The sequence below is a fragment of the Sciurus carolinensis genome, chromosome 8, assembly GCF_902686445.1.
Source record: "Sciurus carolinensis chromosome 8, mSciCar1.2, whole genome shotgun sequence".
In the NCBI taxonomy this organism is placed as follows: Eukaryota; Metazoa; Chordata; class Mammalia; order Rodentia; family Sciuridae; genus Sciurus; species Sciurus carolinensis.
This window is the reverse complement of record NC_062220.1, coordinates 38,149,764-38,175,708: the sequence shown is the minus strand read 5'-3', so window position 1 is coordinate 38,175,708 and position 25,945 is coordinate 38,149,764. Positions and strand designations below refer to the sequence as shown.

Here is a 25,945-nt window from a genome sequence, read left to right as displayed (position 1 = left end):
TACTGCTTTTGCTTCAAAATTGTAATATGAAAATGCAAATTGAATGATAATTTAAAAGGGAGTGGGCATTTTAGTTCAACACTCAAAGACAAGTTCCTTGTAGAAATGGGGTTATTGATACAGTTGATCATTTTTTCTTTAGGCACTTTAAACAAATTAATTTCCTACAGAATTGCATGCAACTTCATGATTTTGAATAAAGTTGCATACATGTGTTTTGTGAATTTTTTTGCATATTTGGAGAAAAAAAAGAATAATGACTATAAAGGGAAGTGAGAGTTCTCATACAAAATAACCGATCATCATTTTAACTTTAAAAAAATATATTTAGATATCGTCCCCTTCTTACTTCTAGGCTCTTCAAGCAGCAAGACAACTTCTCTTACAGCAGCAAACAAGTGGATTGAAATCTCCTAAAAGCAGTGATAAACAGAGACCACTGCAGGTTAGTAAAGCACTTCTGTCCTTGGGGCCTTATTTTAAAAGATATTCATAATAACAGATGTGCAGGCACAATTGTATATATACAGGAAATTATTACATTTGCTTTTGTAGGTCATTTTAATTCCAAAAGACAATTTTTTTCTTAGAAAAGAAAAGCAATTTTTTTTTCTATCAGCATAAATTTCCAAAGTTTCCAAGTTGACTCTTTACAAAAATTATGTAGGATCTACATTTGGAATATATAGTCATAGAAAATTTTGTATAAAAATTCCCTTGGGGGATTTTAATGGGATTTTATTCACATATAGGTAAAAATGTGCAAATTCTTTCTTAATAAAAAAGTAAAGTCATATTAAAGTGATGTGGAAGGAAACAAAGCAGTCTTAGACAACCCTTCTGCAGTTGTATCCAAGTGACAAATGCAGAAAACCTCCACCATTGCCAAAAAAACTGTTTGAGTTTGCCAGGGAGTTATTGCTGTTGCTACAGTTATAAAAACACATTCTGGAGTTTGTTGTCCTTACTCACTTATATTTGTCCTGTGAAACTGGTAGGATGTATGCCTTTTAAAGTAACTTTTGCTACATAATATAACCATTGTTTTATATAGTATTCTTAACCAAAATATATGGGACATATTCTTGGGGAAGAAATATTTTTAAGGTGTATATAAAAAAATCCTTGGAAGGTGGAATCCGGAGTTGGATGAAACACCTCTCAAAGCGTTCAGCAGCTTTGTTGAACTAGAATCGATGCTTTTTCCTGAATCATGTGTTACATACATTTTAATAAGGCATGTTTAGGGTTTAGTTTTTTTTTTTTTCTTAAGTAAACATCTCCTATGGCTCTATTTTAACAAACAGTCTTCTTTTTTAATGACCTAGCTGTCTGTTTTCATTTTCAGATGTACTCACAGATGTTAGCAACTAAGTCTTACATGATATCCTTCTGAAGCTCAGTTTGTATGACAAAGAATTATAGGCTACTGATCCACACAATCCAGAATTACTTATTACCCCAAAACTGGATTACATTATGGTCTCTAAACAAATCTGAGAGAACTTATTTTCTTGGGAACAAAGTCATTTATGGGAGTGAGTGGGCAGAAGAAAGACTTGGGGGTAGGGGATGTTCATCAGAGTCTAAAAGTATAATGTCTACCATAATTGCAAATGAAAGTATTATTGAATCAGCCTGAATCTAAGAGTCTCCTTAATTTTTTCCTCTTTTAAAACAAATTCCACATTCTCTTAACTAATCAATAACTCCGTGACACACTTTACTCACCTTCATATCACTCCCCAAACTGTAGCACTGAGTGTAGTATTTCTATAGTTATCTGATCCCATGAGTCTCTCCATGCATTTACATAACAGAGAAAATTGTGCATAGTAGAAGTCCCAGAAGATAGCAAATGAAGTGTTGATCCTCACCGTAGTTTCACAGTGGGCATTTTGCTTTCTTGTTGGTGTAGAAAAGAAAATTTAGATGCTGGCAACATAAGCCAAAGATGGGAAAGAAGTTCCTGTTTTGAATGTATGAAAAACAGTATTTATTGTTTTGTTTATCATATTTTTGACAAAATAGAGGAATTCTCAGTTGCTCCTTCCTTTCCAAAACTAAGTCCAGTAGAAGTTTCTTTATTGCTGGTTGCCAGAGTATCTCTGGAAAGAATAGCTGGGCTTTAGGATTTTGACTTGTTGCTGTTGTTGTTGTAATACTAGAATCAAAATGTGACACTTTGATTAACTAAAATGTACATAATTTTTTAAAAACATATTCACATATAATGTGGGAATATTAGTGACTCTAACATAAGAAATTTTTCATGTAACAATTGTATAAATAAATTTTAAGCAAAGTCCTCAAATTTTTACATCAGTGTGAAATAATAAAAGTACTGTATGTAAATACCTATTAAGAATTGCAGTTGTTCATCAGACTATATTTTCCTGGTATCACTTGTAGTTGGTGTTTCATGGTGCATATTAATCTAAATCTTTATCTCCATTGTATAAATTATAAAACTGTAGCATTTTGTATTATTTGTGATTTTAATGGGATCTCTTGCTAAAATGCATGGGGGATGAGAAATTGACTTTATGAGTGAAAATTTAAAAATAATGAAGGCTTATTTGCTCACTAAAATATATACTACAATTAATATGAGAACTTGCATTTTCAATATTTCATAGTACTTGATAAGCTTAGCAACTGTAGGCATTCTGAGATTGTATTAAAAATGTAATAAAAACCTAACAACATTTCATACTAGCTTACACATCTGTTATCAAATGGGGATATTAGGTTAATGCTTATCCTTGCATCTGCAAATACTATTTAGCATGAGTTGCACTATTTGCTACTTGTGTTAAAAAAGAATATTCTGGTTAAAAATTTTTAATCATGTAATATGAAATTAACATTTTAAAATTTTCATAAGATTCACAGTGTAGGGCTTTTGTACTTAACTATGGGTTCAACAAAATTTTTAGAGATTTTCTTTAAGTTTCCAAAGGATAATTGAAAATAATTCAGAATCTGCACTTGCAAGGGAAGAAATTTAGTGTTAATAGATAATGTTGGTTCTTATCATATCAGAAATAATGTCTTTAGAAAACCAATAGAGAAACTTTGTATTTCCTATTTTAAATATTGCTTTGATAAAGAACTACTTCATAAAGTTTGAAAGAAAATACTGATTTTATAGCACTGTTTTGATGGCTCAAGTCACAAGAACAATATTCAGTTGCTTGTTAACATTTACCTGAATTTTTTTCAAATGTTAAAAAGTGGTGTCCAGATTTGAAGTGTGACATGAAACAGTCTATCTCTAGCAGACCAGTATATATATTATTATTATTAATATAAGTTTTTTCAGCTTCTGATGCTACAGATGGCATAAGTATTAGCATGTCTAATGCAAAATGGAAAGAAAAAAAATCATACCTCCTGACAATCATGAGTACCAGTGATAGTAGTGATTTCACTTCCATGAATAGTTATCTGAATATGTGTATTTGAAATATTTTTACATTTTCTGTTCATTTTGTGAAACACCAAATGAATAGATCCAATCAGGTACACTGATTAATCAGATATTGATGAATAATATATATTGTGTTGCAAATGGGAGTCAATTTAAACATTACTAGATATTTCATCTTCACAGTCTATGTTTTCCAGAAAACCTAGTTGAGTAATAACAGCAGAAGATGGCCTTTTCTTTTAATTTGTCTTTTTTATTTCTACTCAACATTTCCTAGATTTGATTTGCCCATAGTGATCCATAATGAGAAAAGGTAGCCAAGGAGAATATTTAATGTTTTCAATTTCATGAATTTCCAGGAGAGGAAGAGTAAATCAACACACACACACACACTTATACACATATATATCACCCATGCACACTTCCAAAATCTGTAAATTTAAATTTTTTTATAAAATACATTATCAATTTTCTAGCCTATGACAAATCTACTTCATTTAGTTTAGATATGAAAATTGGTCGCATTATTGTTCTTGTTACATTTACAGCCATGAGACAGACTTGTGGTTCTTCAACAGCTGTGCAGAGCAGAGACGTAAATTTAAGGTAAATGCCATTGCTTTGCTATCTTAGATGAATATTAGTATATAGCATTGTAATCACTTCATTATAGGTGAATATCTAATATAAAATTTTCTTTTCCAATAGATAACAAAAATTATAAATTTTTAATAATTCTATCTTAAGTTAAAGAATGGAATAATCAAAAGCAAAAGCAAATTAAATTTGAAAATTGTATTCAGATTCTGCCACAAAATAGTTATCTAAGTTTGAGGAAATCATTTAACATCTTTAAAACAAAGACATTGGGCTAACTGATGGAGTAGATTTAAAATTTCATGGTTAAAGATTTTTTTTTTGAAGTAAGTGATAGGCATCTGAGTTTTTTGGGATTAGATATATATTGTTGACTATTAGCTTATAAATTAAGGATTATGGGTTTTTAAAATGTATTTTCAGTTACAAAGTGCTTGCTTATTAACATGCCACAGCCAGAAATAATGCTTAGGAATCAAAAAATTAAATTCTATATGTATGGAAATGATTCCTCAAATATACTTTTGAACAATATCTAAGAAAGGTTTGTTAAATGTTTTGAAATAATATTATAAATTGCATTGCGGAGAAATGCAAACCATACAAAGAATTATTTTACTCCTATATGTATTTATATAATCTACATTTAAATATGATGTGATGTAATGCAGTTTAGCATCATTTCTACCTTCTTCTCCTTCTTTCTAAAATGTTAAATTTAACATCAGCAGACAAAACCAGAGAATCTCTAGTACACTAATCAGTGATTATAGGATATCACATTCTATATTTAAAATCAAGAATAAGGTATAAAAATTTATAATTTTAAAATTAATAAAATATTCCTGGCAAAAATATAAACTTCTGTCAGATACATAACCACATATTGCTAAATATATTTTATGAAATGGTGGATTTCCTTATGTGCAAGGATAAAGAACAAAATTGAATATTTTTGACATCAATTCGTAGTATACAAGAATTAGAAGCTAAAACACATTTTGTTGCAAATACTTAAAGCAGCATTCTCAAAAGATCTGTGATATACATTGGAGTAGAATAGTATATTGTGATGTAGAAAAGTTATAATTTTAAGATTTTCTTTACATATTTGTATTTTCTGCATATAAAAAATTAGTATCATAAATTTGAGAGTTTAATTTAAAAACAATAAGGCTACAAAATGCCTTGTGTGATCCTGATTTCCCAATTCTAGTGGAGAGTATTTCTAAAAAATAGCATGAAATAGGCAGATTTTCATTAATGTTAGAGAAGAAAAGCCTTCAACTATTATGATGTTTCCACCCATGGCCTCTCTGTTCAAGTATGACACCCCATTGAGAAAGGTCTGGGGCATCCAGCCCATCACTGCAAAGCATGCTTATGTGGAAAATCTTGGATACTTTAAATACAGATCTGCTAATGCTGCTTTAAGTATTTGGAACAAAATGTGTCTGAGCTTCTAATCCTTATACAGTAAAAATTAATGTTAAAAGTATTCAATTTCATTCTTTACTAATGCATAAATGGAATGTTATCATTTCTTAAAGCATATTTAGCAGCATCATGCAATTTGGAGAAATGCAAACTACATCAAGAATTATTTTTCTCCCGTATGTGTTTTTATAATCTACATTTAAATATTCTGCAATTGCAGAATATTTAACAACTGCATGATCTACTCATGGCATGAAGGAGAAAGAATCTGTTTCAGGTCATAAGCCTGCTTTTGCCCTTAACGAGTAGGACTTCGGGTACAGTAACTTATCATTTGGAGCTTATTTCTTCATCTGTATAATGGTAATAAAGGTACCTACCTTGCAAGGTTGTTGTAAAAAAGAAAAATTATAGTATATAAAGTATCTAGCATAAATCTTGGATAATTAATAAACCATTGCCATCATTATAGACTCCGGGAAACTGATATTTAATCAAAGTGTACAATATATATTTTCTGTAGTATGGGTCCAGTAATTCAGCTATAACTTTTGCCTATTCCCAGCTATTCTAAGGATAAGAAATATGCCCTACTTAGAAGAAAGCTGTTGTGAGTGTTCTAGGAGTCTTCTATCAGCTCCAGTGGCACATAGAAATATTTAAATGTTTACCTTTCCTACTAGACTGCAAGCTCTCTAACAACAGGGACCATGAATGTTTTATTCAGTTCTGGTGCCTAGCACACTGGTGAATAACAAAGCTCAAGGCATAGTTGTAGAAACAATGAATGAGGAGTCTGTGCTATGGGAGAGTAACAGAAGATTTGGGGGATAAGGGACTCTTCATTCATTCACTGCAAATTGAGTGATTGTTGTATGTAATGTCCTCAGGGACTCACAATTTAGTTCAAGAGATAGTGAGACTTACAAGTAAATACATTTTATGCCAAAATGGATGTGATATAGAAATGGAAAACACAGAAAATATAATAAGCATTTGAAAAAGAAAATTACCAATTCAGGCTAAAGTGATCAGGCAAGGCTTTGTAGAGAATGTAGCATGTATGTCAGGATCAAAGAAAAAGAAATTTGGTTGACAGAAAACTAAAGGCATTTTTTATTGAAAGTTTTTAAATAGATACCATCAAAGATGTAAAGAGAAAATGTGAGACCTACATAGGTGAGAGTAAGTAGTAATTAATTTGTTTTGATCAGCATAGGTATATTCTCAAGGAATAATGAAGGGGTTGGGGGCTACAAATCTCTAATTCTGTAGAGCCTGGAATGCCAAAATAATGAGTCCGTATTTTGCTGTTTAGGTAGCTAAGACTATCAAAGGTTTTGTTTTGTTTTGCTTTGTTTTGTTTTGTTTGCTCTGGGCCTTGAATTTAGGGGCACATTACTGAGATACTTCCCCAGCCCCATTTATTTTTTTTATTTTGAGCCAGGGTCTCTATAAGTTGCTTGGGGCTTCACTAAATTGCTGAGGCTGACCTTTAAACTTGCGATCCTCCTGCCTTAGCTTCACGAGTTGCTGGGATTATAAGTGTGCACCACTGCTCTTGGTTAATAGTTTTTAATAATAAAGTGATATGACCTCAGCACTGTTTTGTGAGGGTCTAGTGAACAGTGGTACATTTGGCAATATTTCCTTGGAGGGGAGTTAGTTATGAGGAGTATGGAATAAGGATAATCCTTAAAAAACTTTATGTAGACATGATGATGACTTGAGCATTTGGCATGTTGAGCTTAAGGTAACGGCAAGACATGTAAGTAGAATTATTCAGCTTTTAGAAAATTAGAAGGAGAGCTTGGCAGAGAAGTCAGAACTAAGGACAAATATTTGTGGAATAATCCACAAGTGATAGATGAATCCATAGGAGTAGAGGAGATTTGCAAATTATCTTTCTCAGATAATTTGCAAAAAGGAGCTAATAAAGTCTGTATTTTTTGGAACAAGAAGGAAAAGAAGCAGAAAGAATAGAAAAATCAAATTAGAACTTGATTTATTAAGGAAGGTCAAGGGAAGAAATAGTTTTCCAAAGACAGAGCTTATCAGCCATATCAAGCAATATCCATGAAGATGAGAACCTTCATGCAGAAACACTGTTTAGCTAAATTGCAACATTGATGGTTTTAATTCCCCTAGTTCTTTATCATCCACTAGTAACTCTTAGAATCAGCAATACTACCATGGTCAATAATGAATGTGAAAAAAATCATACTTTAATATGAATGTTAAATAGCAAATAGAGAATTAATAAATGTGCTTTTGCTTCTTAGATTGCTGTATAAGAAAATGTATATTGCATACAAATTACTGAATTCCCATAAATTAAATATGGAAGAAAATGGCTTTGTCAGAGGTCAAATTTTCTTTTCTTTTAGCTATCCAAGTACTTGCTTCTTTCTATAATCCATTAGGACTTTAAGTATATATTCCCTTGACTTCTCTACCTTTACTAAAGTGAGAGCAATAAAGAAATAGAACATTAATATTGTTATGGGAGCTCTCTATAGGATTTAAGACTTAGGCTGTGAATTTTATCTTAAGATGTTTGGAGGGGTGTAGAAGATAAATTGAATGACAAAGTGAAGAACAGTTTCAGTACATGATTAAAGACAAAAAGTAAAATTATTTTGAATTTTTCTTCCATTTAAGACTCTTTGTGTTTCCTCTGTGGACTCTATTTATATCTTTCTGCCAACCTTAAGCCTGTGTTTCTACTTGGCTTTCTTCAATTCTCCCTGCTGCCTTCACCTTTTCTACTGTATTCTTTCCTCCTTTACCATTCTGTTCTCTTTTCTCATCATGTAATCTTGTTCATTTTATTTTATCTCTGTTCTCTTGGTCCCATATAGAGAAAGAAAAAACTTTACCAATAACTGTTTTAATTATCTTAAACCTGGAAGATATTCTGGCATAACATTCTGCTAACAAAAATAATAAAACTGTGCTACTTCTTACAATCCAGTATCAAATAATTCTTTATTTCTCTTTCTCCAAGAATAGTCTCCTTTAAGTTACTTTCAGATGTAGTGTTAGTATGCAAGCAATGCTATGCTAGATAATCTCACCAGCTTAGAAGAACCTAGAACCCAGAAATATTTCATTTAGTGTTAATAATCTGTTATTCTGATATCCATAAAACTTTTTTAAAATCATCATCAGAAAAGTTTCATTATTCACTAAATCCTTTGGTCGTATTTTTCTAGAAAGCCCATTGAAATGAATATTTAAACTATAATTACCTAGGATGGATATATTAAATGGCCAGAGTTCTAAGCAGCCTTTGGTTGTATTGTTTATGATTATTTTAGTGATGCTAAAGCAAAACATTTCAAAAGATTAATCATCAAATGTGTAATGACTTATTTTTAAAAAATATTTAAGTCACCCTACCTTAATATGAAAAGCATATAAGTTCATTATAAGACTCTAACATGACTGTAAGTTAAATTGTGGTTGGGTAAAAGTTACTTTTCTCCAAAGCACTTAATGAATGCTAATACATTTCTATAGTACAGTGGGTTTTTTAAAATGGAAATTATGTCCTTTGATTAGATGAGGAAGAAACTACTCATGAGAGTAATTATAGTAGACCCTTGACATTCACAAGGTATGTATCCTGAGATCTTCATAAACCCTCAAAATCAAGAATGCGGACAGCTTTGTGCAGACTTTCTTCCAAATGCTGTCCTCATTCTGTGTCAAACTGACCTTTGCTTTGTACAAAGTGTAAACAAGTTATCAACTTTACAACTTTAAATAAAGTTTGCCACATGTTTCATCTGTATTTATTTATTTAGGTACCAGGGATTGACCCCAGGTGCTTTTAACCAGTGAGTCACATCCTCATCCCTTTTTATGTTTTATTTTGAGACAGGGTCTCACTAAGTTGCTTAGGGCCTTGATAAGTTGCTGAGGATGACTTCGAACTTGAGATCCTCTTGCCTCAGCCTCTGGAATTACAGGCATGCATCATCCTGCCATATACATTTCAAGTATTTTTAAAAAGAAACAATCATTTATTCATATCACAGGTTTTCTTACATTAGTGAGCACAGGTAGAGAACAGCAAAACTGCGTTAGTAATAGAAAATCCAGGAGTAGGTAACGTGTGTGAGAGGTCAGCAACCTACAGACTGGAGCAGCCTCTCAGCGTGTCTGAGTGTTTCATGGCTCAAGGAATTATGAGGTGTGATGTCTAGGAACTTTGGGATCATATGCAAATAATCACATGAATCCTCAACAGCTCCAATGGTAAGGTTCCATTCTATTAGATCTTATGGTCAAAATCTACAAGGAAAATCCAAACCAAACAATCAAGTTCCCCTACTTACCTTGTTGATAATTTAACGAAGAATTGGGAACCTCCATATCATGAAATTTTTGTACTTCTTAATAGGCATCTATAAGTTACCTGGAAGGTCCCTTCAGAGTAAGTTTCCTGGCATGATTTTAAAGGGCATAGGGTGTCCTGGCATGAAGAGACTCCCAGAAGTTCAGAAAATGACTAGGGGCTTCATTTTAATAACCATCTATTTCTGACAGGTTGGGTCCAGTTATACTGAGTATTTCATCCCTTGAATTAGAACGCCTCTGTCTAGCTTCAGTTTACAGTTAAAGGTTTCTAATCATATCCAGTTGTGGCAAAAGTATTGGGGGGTTATTTTTTAAAAGGGTTTATCATTTGAACATGCCTATTTTTAGAGGTTTATCAATATACACGTAGAACCGGTAGTACCTAGAGGTTAAGCATTTTGATATCACAAAGTACAGAAAAAAATTCCCTTGCAGGGTGTATGAATTCTTGCACTTACAATGCTAACACTTGCATTGCTGTAAAAGCTGCCACCTTTATAACTTCCACTGTTAGTGCTACTGCACATTCTCAAGTGACAAACCAAGGAACACACTGAACATTATGCTATGCCGATGTGAGGAAAATCTGTTGCCTCACAGAAAGACTGTGGGAACTTCTTAGAAACTCTCTGTAGAAATGGAAAAAACACAAAAGGCAAAATTATTCTCTACTTTCCACCTTCCTCCCATAGACCACACATGTAATAGACATTTAAAACACATTAGTGATTAAGATATAATAGAACTGTAGTTTCTTAAAAACTTGATTTTCATTTAATTTTTTTTAATTCTGGGAGAGTTTATTTTCCTTAATCAATTAACTGTGACCACTCCCCTTCAGTCTTAGAAGATATGTAGAGGAAATAGTCTTAGATCTTCGAAAATCTCTTGAAAATGGATATCTTGTGTCCACTCTAGACTACTGAGTTAATATTTAGGCAGATGAGATCTTTGAAAATGGAAATATTTAAAACACTCTGGATAATTTTAATACCACTGGTCTACAATGTTGTATGTATGAACCCAGAACAGCTCTTTTTTGGAACAGGAGAGGGACTCCCTGTAATAAAAAGTACTGAACCTAATTTTCTTAATATTATACCATATCATTTTCCCTCTCTGGAATTTAGTTTTCCAACCCATACAACAAAAATGTTGCCTAGTGATACCTCAGATTTCTTCCAGATTCAGCAGTCTTTGAATCTCAGCTCAGCATTTGTTTTATATATTTCTTTTTATAAAGCAGATTTTTTTCAGGGGGGAGTAATGGGGATTGAACCCAGGAGTACTTAATACTTAAATAGCCACATCTGCAGCCCCTTTTTAATATTTTTATTTAGAGACAAGGTCTCAATTGTTTAGGGTCTCACTAAATTGCTGAGCCTGGCTTTGAACTTGTGATCATCCTGCCTCAGCCTCTGGGGGTACTGGTATTACAGGCTTGCCCACCATGCCTGGCTAAAGCAGAGTTTTGAGATGCTTCTCTCTGATAATTTTTTCAAGCTAGTTTCCAACAATATTGTCAGAATTTATTTTCACTTTCATGACTTATATAAAATTATCAATAATGAACTTACTCCCTTCTTATATATTATTTAGAAAATGATATCAGTACCCTGAAGTCCTCAGTATATATCCACTTACACATTTGGCTCCCTTTGATATTAGAAATCTAAAAAAAAAAGTAAAAAGCTCATTGTCTTCAAAGATAGCTGTTTGCTGCTACAGACTTCACACTATGATCTCATCTACCACCTGCTTACATATCACATGAGCCTGGCATCGCTGTACTTATGGTTTCTCTAGCATTGGTTCATATCGCCATGCAACTGACATTACTTTGTCCTTTCTCAACTTGCCCTTCTCCACCTTTCCATCCAAGAAAACTTCTGTGAAGCTTTTAAATTTCTGTTGTCAACAGCAGTGTGAAGTTGAGCTGATACCCTTCCCAACCCACCAACACACATACTCTGTGAAATTAATTGTTCCTTTATATGTATATTACTTTTATGTCTGTATATATGCTTCTGTCTGGTATGTGTCATGCTGAATCACAATTGCTGCAATCTCCGTGCGGGCGAGGAATGTATCTTTTTCTGTTGCACATTTCCAAGTATCTGGCACATTGTGGGTTTTGCATAAATGCTTATAGTCCATAGACCCTGTCAATCCCCTCTTTTCTCCTGGGCTCCATTTGTGTTTCTTTAAGCTGCCTGATGAGGCAACTTGACCGATATCTTTGTCCAGTGTTTCTATCAGCTTTTCCTGAGCCCATTCTACAGTCTCCAGCCATTAAGACCTTCTAGTCTGACAGAATTCATATTTCTCTGCCCTAAACGTGAAAATCCCCTACTCTTCAACTTTTCAACACAACACAAAAGGCTTCTCATGAACTGACACTGTGCGCTGTATACATCTGACGCAGTGTGGTCATGATTTGATTATTACTATTTTCCAAACATGCTCACATTCATTGATTCATTCATGAATATTTGTAGGACTCTTGTTATGTGCCAGGCACTCTGCAAGGCACCACATACTTTATGGACTTTGGTATCTACTTGCCTTTGTTCCTTTTTTGCCATCAGTTTAGAAGTCCATTCCCACCCTGCTTGCTGGGTTACCCAAGTCCTAAATACTTAAAGGTCCCTCCTCCCTAGAATCCTCTGACTCATCCCTTCACACTATGTATTCCAGAACATATATGGTACTTGTATTATTCCAAATGTACCAGTTACAAAGATAGACTAGACCATTTTTTGGAGATATTTGACTTCTCTAGCTCATTCTCAGATTCTAAATCCTTGGTGCTCAGAGGTTACATTTTATTCATGTTTATAACCTCACATCCTAACACTGTGCTTGATACATGGTATATGCTAAATAAACCTTTACCAAAATTGAATTGAATTCTGCAAACTGAATTGCTACCTTTATCTCAGAATAAGTCCAGGGTGTCACTTCCATTCAATGCAGTGAAATAAGTGTAAAAATATATTACCAAATTACCTGTTCCTGTAGAGACTTATAAACAGACAGGAATTATTAGTTGACATGGCTGGGTCATATTATCCATATTTCAAATATACCACCCTCACATTTATAATATATTTTATCTTGTTTCAGTTAGATAATCTGTAACATTTCTAATGATTTTACATAACATTTAAGGTAACATTTCTAATGATTTCTTTCCCTGCCTAGAGAGCATGTTGTCATATATAAAATACTCCAAACAATTTTGAATAGTAACAATTGATTTTCTCATTTTATTGAAATAGTTCCTCCTCTAATTCGACTTTCTGAATTGTGAATTTTGTGCACGCATGAAAATTTTATTCACAATAAGACCGTTAGCTCCTATTTAGTCTGTTTCTTTTGAACAAGACACACTGTTCTATGCTAGTCTTGTGCCCAGCCTCACTAAGTACCAATGATACTCATAGGAAACTGGAAGTAAGAAGTCTGCTTAATAAAATGATATTGGAACCTATAGGAGTACAAGTAAGATGTAAGGGTTTCTCATATATCAAGAGCTATGCATACTTTCTACATGATTTATTGATATGTACTTTTAATGAGTTAACTATATCAATTGCTTTAACCATGTGAATCTTATGTATTTCTACTAGCTTATTATCTAAACTTGCTATGGCATTCATCAGCTGATCCCTTTAGGAACATGGACTTATTTTTCTCATGAAACATGATCTTCACAGACAAGGCAGTTCAAAGATAATGGGTACAACCACTCAAGAATGTCACAGAGGAGCAAGATTCCTTTTAACTTCCTGCTCTGCTCCTACATGTCATATGACTTTATGGTCACAAGATAAATGCCCCTCCTCCAGGCATCACATCCATGTTCTGTGCAGGAAAATAAATGAGAGAGGCAAAAGAAAAAAGGCAAAATACAAATAAGTACTTACTGACTGAATCTGCCCCCCCTTACTAACAGGCTTTTCCAAAAGCCTCCCATGGGCTTGTTTCCAGCTCCCTGGCCTGATCATATTGCATGAATGCCCATCATTTGAACAGAGTCTGTGAAGCTGGTAATGTTTGTTCAGGCTCTTTGTCATACTAAAGAAAGTTGGAGTTCTTTTTGAAGAGAAGGGGAGGATGAATTTTGGGATAAGCAAGTTGCAATGTCTGCCACCAAACATTTATGAAACATGTTACACCAATTTATGGGACCCTAGAGCTAGGTAAAAAGGGATTTTATGACTTGAGATCCTTTAGAGGCAAGAAATGTTTTTCCCCCCTAGGAAGATTTGAAAATAATCATATTTGCATATGTTAATGTGACTAAAGTTCAATGGGCTTTAGGGGTTTATTCTAAGTTTTAATATTTTTAGTTGTAATTAAAATGTTAGTAAAGATTCAGTGTATACTCAGTGCCGGATAAAGCACAATACAACAGAACTATGAAGGGAGGATCCCTCCCTCCTGGAAGTTACTATGGAAGGTCAGCAGTACAGGGAGGCTCCCTGATGGGCATAGCTAGGCAGTGGAACAAACATGGAGTACTTTAAATAAGTGAAAATTTAGCATATCTTGCAAGTAGACATCTAGTGTGTTTTGAAGGAGGATAGGAAAGCAAGTCATAAAAAGCTGAGGTATAAATGAGTTAAGATCAGAAAAAAAATCTTAAAAAAATTTTGCTATTATTAGGTTCTAATTGTCACTGGAAAACTTAGGAAGTTCTAGCATTCCTCCCAAGTGCAGTGAAGATAAAATATGTATTCCACTCTTCTCTATTTCCCACAGCAATCTGTATTGTAATCAGCTACACTAGAAAGAGATACCTAGGAAAAGGCCAAGGAACCTTTACTCTTCCTCCCTCCCAAACCCCACTGCCTAAGACAAGTTCCTGCTGAGTTCTAGGATCCAGATACTTTGCATCCTGTCATTTGATCTGTCATTTGAGTCCCACATAAACCTCCAAATTGGTTGTCACTATTACTGCTTCCCTATAAAGAATGTGCGAGTAGGAAAATTTCAGGAAATTTCCCAAGGACCTAAGATTGAGTTTCAGCACTTCTAGGTGTTTTTTCTATGGCCCTATCAGTGGACTATTTGAAATAAATGAGTCAGGCCCTTAGAAATTCTCCATTCCAGGGAAGGCAGGTCAGGAAGGACAGAAATGTCTGCTCTGAAGGCTGCCTATCTGGTGGAAGGATACCTCATTCTGGGTGAGGAAAAAAATGGGAGGTCCTTATGCCATGAGAAACCCTACCCAACCAAACCAGGATCAGTCCTGTGTGTGCTTGTCCTGCTTGGTTCAGGGAACCCTGAGCTAAGATCAGTCCCTTGTTTGGCTTTGAGACACTGTAAATGCATAATAATTTTGGATAATCGCACCTCCCATAATAAGGTTTGCATGCTTTCCAGTAATTATCCAGAATGAAATAAAAATGAACTTAGTCTACCTACTTCTTTAAACTTGTGCTCCATGGCTTTAGTGCTGTCAGATTTTGTCCTGGAAATAAAGAAAATAGTTTATTGAACTATGCATTAGAGAAATAACTCATAATTTAGAAAAGAATATAGGCTAAATAACCACATTATTTTTATTCTGTAGTAAAATTGTTAATTTTTGTGCCTATTTTTATCAGTTCTCACTATATGTGTTTTTCTTTTTTTAATATTCATATGCAGAAAGGCATTTTGCATCTCATTAGGCCAGGAAATTTCAGGTAGGTATATAGTGGGCTGGTGCAAGGTAATTGGGAGGAATGGGAAATACACCTGAAAGCTCATTTTCCTTCTGAAAAGGGTGTCCCTTGTTCTCCTCCCTCCTTTCCTTCTGCCTCCTCACCCCTTCATTTTCTAATGGCAGAAGCCAAGCACAAACCAAAATCTGCCCACTGCTTAATCAGGCCTTCAGTCCTCATTTTTCAGTCTCTTTTCAAAATACTAAAACATTAAAATCAATCTTTGCAATATAGAAATTCATATACACATTGTTCGTAAAACGGGTACTTTCTAATCCATGAGTTGTTGGAAGCAACATGCATCACATTTCTTGTCTTTGATGGAGCACTGTAAATGGGTTAGTTTTAAAATGCATCCTGACATCACTAAAGGGACAAAATAGCATTAATTCACTATGTCATGCCAGTACAAATTGCTTTAAAAGCAACATCTGTTCTAGAACTAATTGATAGTGAAGAACATTTCTTAAGAACCAAATTAGAAATAATTACTTAAGCAATTGATGTGATTTTGTTATTTGGCATTCCCAATGAATAACTTCCAACACTGCCAGACTGAAGTAGAGGTGGCTAGTGCATTTTCTCTCTCCACACTTTTTTGCTTGCTATTCTACTCAAGTATCTATTTATTTAATAAAATGAGAACTTGGTGGTAATGTAGAAATAAATTGAAAAGCCTACTCTGTATAATTTCATGTGAAACAAATGATTATCATGCTCCAGTAGAAAAACCACAAACTAAAAACAAAACAGCAGTATGATTTACAAAACGGTTTACAGTATTTCCATGTATTAGAATTCACATCCTCAATCAATCCATCAAAGAAACATGACTACATGCCCTCAGTGTGTTAGACACTTTGCTAGGCAGACACAGGTACCATGGGGAATTCAAAGATGTTCCTATCCTCAGGGAGTTAACAATCTGGCTAGATAAAAATTCAGGATAATAACCATTCTTCTAAGCCATTTTAAACAAAATTCATAGTTTAAGGTTAAAAAAAAAAAACCCTACTTGACAGTTATGGCTTTTTAAAGTGTTCTATGGAATAAATTGGGTTTCTCTTTTCTGTGTTTCATGAATCAGTCATCATTTACAGACTGAGGAGAATAAAGTTTTCTTCATTTTTGTTCCTCCCGAGACTTTATTTGTGGTCCTTTAAAATTTGTTTAGTTCTGAGTTCCAGAATTTAAGAGGGATATTGAAGTCTGGAAACAAGTCTAAGGATAACAAATCTGATGAGAGAGATGATTAAAGGGAAAATGGGACAATATCACAGAAAGAGTTTACCCATATCAAAAAGGAGACAAAAAGGTGTGAAAGGTGTTTTAATGATTGTTTAACATTAAGAAAAAAAAATCACCATACCAAGGGAAGTAGGCTTTTATTTCTCTTCATTACCGAAACTAAGGCAGGAACATAAGATGCTGTGTTTTAATGAAAAAAATCAGAACCTCCATGCCAGTCAAGAATTTTTTAAGAGCACATTTTGTGAAACATTACTATTCTATTTTTAATTTGGGAATAGCCTTATTTTTATTGATTAGCAAAGGAAAGTGTTCTTGCAAAAATAATTCGGGCCATACAGAAAAGTATGAGAAATTGAAATTCACCTAAATTCCACTGTCACAAGGACCCTGTTATCACACATTCTGCATTGATGCAACCTATATTTATGTGTCCACTCATGTGGCAACGTCATGTCAATCTCAAAATTGATACAATTTTATATTTCATAACTCAGTTTAAATATGATTCTTTTGTAGACTGTAGCTTAGAGTAGGGCCATGGAAGAGCCTGAATAAGCTTTAAGTGACTTAGTGGTCTTTCCTTAGTACTATGATAAGGAGGTCATTCTTCCACATTCAGGACAGTTGTTGGGTTAAGTCTTACTCCAGTTCTTAATGACTTTTGAACCTTTAGAAGGATAGTGGGTCTGTAGCCTCATATCTTTTTTTCTGACAACAAAGATTTGATTCAGTCTCTAGCATTAAAAAATATCATCCTAATTATTTATTTGTAGTGAAAGAAAATGCCTTCTTGGTTACTTATGTTTACAAAAAATAAGCCTTCTTTATGTGTTACATGCTAAAATTTTTATCTTTGACAATGAGTTGTCTTTTTCCTTAATAGTAAAAACAAAAATAAACCAGATTATTTTAAAATTTGGAGATTTATGATTCATTTACTCAGGTTAAAATACTCTGAGATTCAGAGAAATAATGAAAATTGTTGTTAGAATATTATAAAATGTACTTATTCATTACATACAAATATAGTTTCCATTCCATTATGTACCACATGCCCCATGACATGCCAGCTTATCTGTTTAGAGTACTTTTATGTGTGCTTGATTATAAATGTAAGGTTTTTAATGAAGAAAAATAAAATAAGGAGTATTTAGAAATATAATTATATAGAGGTCAGAACTGTGAAAATTGCTTTTCTCACAATCACTATAACTTAGCTTTATTGCCTAAATTATATAGTAATAAAAATTATTTTTAAACCCTTGAATCACTAGTCTTGACTCTTGGTAAGAAATAGCAACATATTTATCTAAATAGAAACTCATTCTCTTATTTTTTACAATCATTTTCGAAGCATTGTTTTCCTAGCACATTTTAAACTACAAGTTGAAATATTTAAGATACCATGAAATAAAAACAATAAGAAAAAAAAATCCTCAAAATATTCTTTTAGGAAAATTCATGATCTCATTTATTTACTGTAAATGACATTATTCATTCAGATCAACATCTCTGAAGATCATCTATAAGAAAGAATCTAGAGATGAGTCGGAATATATACCCTTGCCTTAACACTCTTATAGGTTGTGAGAACCTGGGCAAGTCAACTCTCCTGAGTCAGTTTTCTCTTATATGTTGGGAGTTGCTAAATAATGTACATGAAGTTAGAAAGGCAAGTTCCAATTAACTTGTTCAGTATTTTTGTCTTCTAATATTATATGACCTGTTATAAAAACAAAATTCTGAATATGAGACTGAACTAAGAATTAAATCATTTTAATATTTGCATCTTTGTAGGTCAATAGCACATAAACAAGCAGTGGTTTTATTTGTGGTTTCAGTTCATTACTGTGCATGTTCTCATTCATTTTTCAGGGAATAACTTCTCTAAAAAGCTCTAACTTCATTTCCTATTCATAATAGAAGATTAAAGGGAGACAGTTTTGTTGACAGATTACATGGGTATCTTATACCTAGAATCTAGCTGAATGATTTCAGTAGGTGAACAAGAAGAATATTTAAAAATAATAAAATGACTACTTTTTTTTTCCCTTGGCTCTGAGAATGTGTTTGAAGACACAAAAACAAGCTGGATCCTTTAAAAGATTAAAGTAAGCTTCCTCTTATTAAGTTTTGAAATATGTTGGTTAAAATATAAATGGAATCCAGTTTTGAAAAGGAAAATATCCAAGAGATGTCATAGTTATCCAAGCTACGAACACATTTCCAGATCTGCAGAAATTGGCTCTATTTTCTGTTAATGCATTTGCTGCAGATTCTCTGGTTACATTACTTATGAAAATTTTCCAGATATATTTAAATTATTCTTTAAAACCTGTTTCTATATAAATAAAATTCATGTTGTTTATAAAGAGTATTTGGATAATAATTTGTACTATTATAAATCAATAAAAATGCTAAAAATATAATAACTTTGGATTCTTATTCTTAATTAACATCACCCAACTAAATATTAGGTATGGTTTCTACAGGCACTTTACTATTTTTTGTAAAAATCATTTAAAAAATAAAATATCTTCAGAACATTAGATGCGTGCATTATTGTTTGGAACATGCATATACCCATTCAGATTAGTGTGATGTGATTTGTCCTGCAGCTGCTTCAAATTAAGAACAGGTGTAGAAGACAGATTATGCAAATACTCATATTAATGTAATTGTCAAATTGGTGTGTTTACCATTGTGCTTTTAAAGAGTAGACTGTATTCCTATTTTAAATGTAAATTAGCTTCATTCTTGAGAGCAGCTATTGGGTAATGTAACTTGGTCCTAGCTTAGAAATGAATAATTTCTAATAGAGTGTAACACAGTTCTAAATTTTGACAATTTCTTTCCCAATACACAATTCTGTTTTATTTTTAGTACATATATAGCCATGATGGATTTCAGTTGATTCTAACATAGTCTTTTGTTCCTTTTATTGTGGCAAGTAATGATAACTATGATAGCTTTTGGTCTCTTCTAATTCTGAAATTTTAGCTTTCCATCTTTATTGATCTAAACTTTCAAGAAATAAATTCTTAGAGAAATTAAATTACATTTATTTTAATAATTTTGCATCATAAAAATCTAGTTATATTTTAATATATAAAATGCTTACATGCTAATTTTGATGTTTAAGCTATGGTTTGTGAATACAGAGCAGCTTTTCCTGTTAGTTCATCCATGTATCTGTGTGATGATTTTGTGCTTGCCCAATATCATGGTTCAGATACCTGTGCTTGAGATAGGTCTTTCTCTTAGTCCAAGCTGGTCATCCTAGGCACCTTTGTGACAAGCCTTGTATCTATGTGGATAAGAAAGTTCAGTGTAAAGGGGGACTAAGTAATCAGTGATGTACAGAAATCATATTTCTCATGTTTTCATTTCTTTTTTAATCCCTTTTTTCTCTTATGTAACAAAGATCCTGAAGCATTTATGATTTTGTTCTTTACTAGCATTTATTCAGCTTTCTCATTTCACAGAATAAGAAATTGAGGCTTACAGAGGTTAAATTGCATTGTCTAAGTTCATGTAGCTGGCAGTTTGAGCTGAGCTGTGAATTCAGTCTAATTCCAAATCATAGACCTTTCACCCTTTTATCATTGATAATATACAGCCTCCTAATTGCTAGTCAAAAACATCTCAAATTTTTAATTTTAGATTATGAGATCTAAATAAGGAGGATGACGAGGTAATAAATGTCAATACTACTTGTCCTTGAGTATCTTCACTGTAGGGAATCCAGGTATATTGATCTGTGGTTAAGATAGAACCATGATTCTTGAGGGAAAGGTAGGGGACACATGAACACTCCCATGAGGGTGGTGGTCTCCATCATCACTACCATTAGAAGATTCCAGTGTCATGACACTGACTCCCTTTATTCCTGTGTTTCTTATACTCCACCATGCCCAACTGTTGGGCAACAATGATGAGAAGCAATGGAACTTAGTAATGAAGTTAGATTTTCACCTTGCAGTGTGTTCAATAAGCTTTTGATATGAAAGATAAAGTGAGCAGCTGTGATGGACCTCCCCTGGAGTTTTCTTGGCATCATGAGAGTTCTCATGTCACATGCTAAGAGATTTTTCTGTTGGAAAGAGCTATTTTTTAAATCATTGTTCCTCTCCTGCCATATTTTCTCTCTACCTCTCAAAAAAAGTAAAGAGAGGGAAGAGGTTGACAGACACCAAATCATAATTAGAGATGCCAACAACAAGTTAAGCTTCTGTATGTACAACTTTCAGTGTCTATTCCTCATTAAAGAGTCTGTCATTTACCATTATTGGCAAGAAAAGGAGCTGCCACTGAGACCAACAGCAGATGAAAAGTAACTAATCCAAAGCCTGCTGCTGCTTCCCCTGCAGGGATCAGAAGAGGGACTGCCACATCCTCCAGTTCCCTTATGCATTCCTAGGGGTGACCATGATCTGAATTGCTCCCCCCTAAGGAGTAAACCTTACGGTAAAAGTGATGCTGGTACTTTGTGAATTTGGAAAAATTAATAGCATGACACTGTTTTGTAATGATATATAACAAATATAGCAGTAAATCATCATGCTTCATTCATTAAATCAAGTCCTTATCTGATAATACATTCCCATGGACAAGATCACCAAAAGGTAATTATTGTAAAGGCCTTGCCCAGTCCACAGTCTCCAAGGATAGCCAGGGCGAGTGCCTCTGTGAAAGCTCAATGCCTATGTAAGCAAAGCAAGAGTGCTCCATCCCCTTCCTTTCACTCACTGGTATTTCTGATTGGATAGGTGACAAATGTATTTCAGAAATACTTTGAATAAGAGTTTGTTCTAGTTAAATATATCTCTATACGATTATCAACTCAGCTTACATTTCTGCTAAGAAAAAAAATCATATCTTCATATGTCCTTTTTTGCTTTTTAAAGGAAAAAACCTCCAAAATAAGTTGAATTCTACCCAGTATATCCAGTCTATTACTATACTGTTTTATTCTGCACATTAAATTATTTTAATTTGTATTGTTTTGTGGTGATTTTATTTTTTCAACTCCTCATATTAACATATGAACAAACTTTTGCATTTAAGAAAAAAGCACTTTTTGCTTTAAAAAATATACATTGCCTACCCTAAATTCTTGGACTCAAACACTGTATTCATACATTCTCAAGCAATGAGTCAAGGTGAAAAATCTCAGGTTGATGTCACTCCCAGTATTTTGATTTGAAATATGCAGAATATATACTTACTTAGAGATTGGAAGCTCTTATAATGTGTTATGCCAGCCATCCCAAAGCCATTTCAATAGATTCTGTACCCTGGCATTTGTTTTAGAAATAATTGCATGCAAATGTGGTTTAACATCTGTACTATGTCTCTTAATCCTAACCAGGCATTTTCCATTAGATGTAGTCTGAAAATCACATTAAGAAAAATATATCAGCTGTGAAATTATATTCTGAATGCCCCAAATAGCAAAGGAAGGGACAATATCCAGTTAAATTTACTTCAGTGTCCCCTTTTCTTGAACCCCAAATTTTAAATATTCGTTTCACTTCTTTTCAGTGCTAACTTTACAAAACTGAGCTGAGATCATCTGTTTTCCAAATTTTCTTATTTAGTTTGCAAAACTTTTTTGAAAATGAATATATATTCTTATATTATCTTACCATGTGCTTGGTAGTACAAAATTTAAGCTTATTTTTGTCCCTCTAGTAGACATGCAATTCAAGTTAAATTTTAGTACTCTCCATTCTCAAAAGCAGAATTCTCCAAGAATTTTGATACTGAGCTGACTTTAAATATGCCATAGTATATTTAATAATTTAAAGTACTTTTTAGAATACTTAGGAAATTTGGAAAAGAATATTAAGGAATAAAACACATGAAGACCATGGTAAAGCAACTGAACAGAAGAAAGAGGGAGGTGTGCAGGGACACACAGTTTCTTCTTGCCTTCATGAAGATTTCCAAGAATATCTGTGACACTCTGCCCTGGGCACAGCTGTTTCTTCAGGATGACACTAACAGGACTTGAAATACCTGAGAAATATTTTTATGTATTTGCCTTTCAATTATCCTTAAGGAGAAATGGCAGGTGGTGTACATTTCTAATAATGAGAAAGTAGAAGTGCCGAAAGGTTAGTTTGCTGTACTTGGAGTCCTTGAAGACCTGACTTCTCTTCCTGTCTCCATCCCTGCCACCTTCCTCTAGAACTCTTTCCTCTGACCTTGTAGGACTGAGTGGGGGGTCTCTGATTGCTTCAGGGAAATACACCTCCAAGCGTTCTCATAGACCTCTCTTACCCGCTCTACCTCCCCACCCCCCATTTGTGTACTACTGTCCATTATTATCACATCGTCTAAAAAGCCTTTTATTTTTTACCTGCCATACAAGTACCTTCCTCTCTTCTAATACCTGAAAGTACATCTGTCAGTGCATGTACTGTTACACCCATCACTAGCAGTTTGTCCTCCCAATTTATCCATACATTCTTGGGGTTAGTGACTTCTCTTGACTTTGAATTTCAGTTCTTAACAAATGAATGGTGATGTGTAGTAGTATCCATGGAAGCGAGATGGCAGTGGACACATATGTCCATTTTATCTATTCAGTAATTATTGCCTACTTAAAATTTTTGTCTCCTACTCTCCAGATGTTCATGAGAAATTCATCTTCCTGTTTGTTTCTTGAAGAGCTTAAAATATTCTCTTGAACAAAGCAAACATGCATACGACAAGTAAGCAAAAACACAATAGTGCCCCAGTAGTGCTCTGGAGGAATATCTCATGCCAGAAGTGTCTGTTGACGGCTCCCTTCACTCCGTTCCAGAATATAATCACTACCTCACTTGTGGCAGCACTACATGCATCCTTTGTTTTTCACTGCCTTTAGGAACATGAAAGATACTTGATTACCATCCCTGGAGATTCATGTTGTCGCTGTAGTTGGTGAACAGGTGTAGGTAGTTCCTCCCCCAAGACAGCAACCAGGTCAGCTGCCCCTCCTTGAGTTCAGCCTTACCTGTGGAGACAGCCCGGCTCTCTGGGTGAGAGGTGTCCGTGTCCTTTCTATTCTTGGCTCTTCTGCTGAGATTTCTAACAAGGGTGCCAATTAGTGCCAGTTATGATGGCAGCTTTCTGAAGTGAGTAAGAAGGGATTGACTAAAAACAGGGTGAAAGATCTGACTCTGACACTGTTACATTCTGTAATCTTTGTTAATTCCTCAACAATTTTAAAATGTCTTTAAAAATCTCATTTTAAAAATAATTAAACATTTTAGTAACGTCAGTGGGTTAATTGATTAATATGCAAACACTTTAAAATTTTAAGTCCTCCAGTTACCTATGATGTCTGCATTGGGATAAAAACTGTTCATTGTTGTTATTTATCTAGCCTTTCTTTTCTTAAAAAATAAAACTATCTCTGTGTTTTTTTGTATATGTGTATTTGTGTATGTACTTGTCTGTATGTGGTACTGGGGATTGAACCCAAAGCTTTCTACCATGGAGGTACATCCACAGCACTCTTTATTCTTATTCTTATTCTTATTCTTATTCTTATTCTTATTCTTATTCTTATTCTTATTCTTATTCTTATTCTTATTTTGAGGCAGGGTCTTGCTAAGTTTCCCATGATGGCCTCAAACTTGTGATCCTCCTGCTTTAGCCTTTGTAGTAGCTTGGATTTCAGGTGTGTGCCATGGCACCTGGCAAAATTTATTTCCTTTTAAAAGAAATTTATAATCTTTTGAACAAGAAAAAGTGATTGAGTATACAGTCTCAAATTATGACCAAATTTTAAAATGCTAATATCCATCAATGATGAATACATGAATATATTGTGCCACTGCTGATATTTTGTATTTAGCCTCTTTTTATTTTTGCCATTATATCCATACCACAATGTGCTTTACATAATATAGAGTCTGACTATTCAAGCTGACATTTTAGTGAGGGAAAAAGAAGTATTCATAAAACTGAAATTATAACAATCTGTGATTATATCACTTAAATTTGCCAACAGTGACAGATCCTGACTTTCATGCTTATCTCCAGTCTGTTCCATAAAAATGAATTGTAATAAGAAATTTGCTCCAAAACTTATTTTTAAAGCTGTTGTTTAATTCTGATTTTAGCAATATGATCATTGATTGAGATATGTTAACATCACCTAGTTAGTTTGTATTTGTGTTTCGGATCACAGAAATTGGCATCTGACTTTAAAAAGTGGATATAGGGTTACTTACAAAATACAAGGGGAAGTTAACAAAAGCCTAGTCTCAGAAAGGACAGCAAGCAGAGCAGGAGTCCTGGAGTCACTGACACTGGAATCTAGTGCCTGCAGGAGGGAGTCTGTTTTGCCTTATGTCACCCACTCGTTCTCCAGTGAGTCCAGCAGTGTATATGTGATGGGGAGCAGTCTGGGGATACTCTCTAAAGGAAAACACTGCTACCAAAGAGAGGAATGGAAGGTGGGTAGGCAAAGACTTCTGTTGTAACACTCAGCTGTTTGGCTGCTAGACTGAACCCTGATTTTTCTCTTAAAGAATTTAACTCTTTCAACACTAAGGAGACAGAAAACAACAGAGAACTGCAAGGAAACAATGTGTGCATGAAGTTACATAACTTCGTACAACTCTGCCTCCATCTATGAAATGTACCAATTTAAGTAAATTTTCAATTTAAATAAATACAATACTAACTATATTTTTTGCATGATTCCTTCTTTTTATAAAAATTTTTTTTGTAGTTGTAGATGGACAGCATGCCTTTATTTTATTTGCTTATTTTTATGTGGTGCTAAGGTTTGAACTCAGTGCCTCACACATGCCAGGCAAGTGCTCTGCCACTGGGCTATAGCCCCAACCCCCATAATTCCTTCCTTAAGGAAATAGTAATCGATTTTGTAAATTTGGATTTTCATGTTGGCTTTGTATTAAAACCATTGAATGGTTCCAGTTTGGTTTGTTGCTTACTAGGCAAGAAATTATGTTATCTTTAAAAATGTGCACTGATCTGTATAGAAAGTGAACATAAATTTTACACACTTTCATAAATCATTTGGTCACAATATTAGCTTGGACCCATTCATTAAAATCATTTTGAGTTGGATTCTGAGCATAAGTAGTCTTCTCTCTTGATTCCCACACACTCTTTATGTGTACAT

General features: G+C 33.8%; 1 protein-coding gene across 7 annotated transcripts in view; it reads left to right on the top strand.

The window, feature by feature from the left end:
- Foxp2 (forkhead box P2) overlaps positions 1-25,945 on the top strand; it is a 545,442-nt gene that overhangs the window by 395,771 nt on the left and 123,726 nt on the right. For 6 of the 7 annotated variants that reach the window (XM_047561345.1, XM_047561344.1, XM_047561343.1 and 3 more), the window contains one exon: positions 356-445. In XM_047561345.1, coding sequence (XP_047417301.1) covers positions 356-445 — 90 coding nt within the window. Of the gene's footprint in view, positions 1-355; positions 446-3,981; positions 4,040-25,945 lie in introns of all 7 variants that reach the window. The other variant, XM_047561346.1, reaches the window with a different exon arrangement.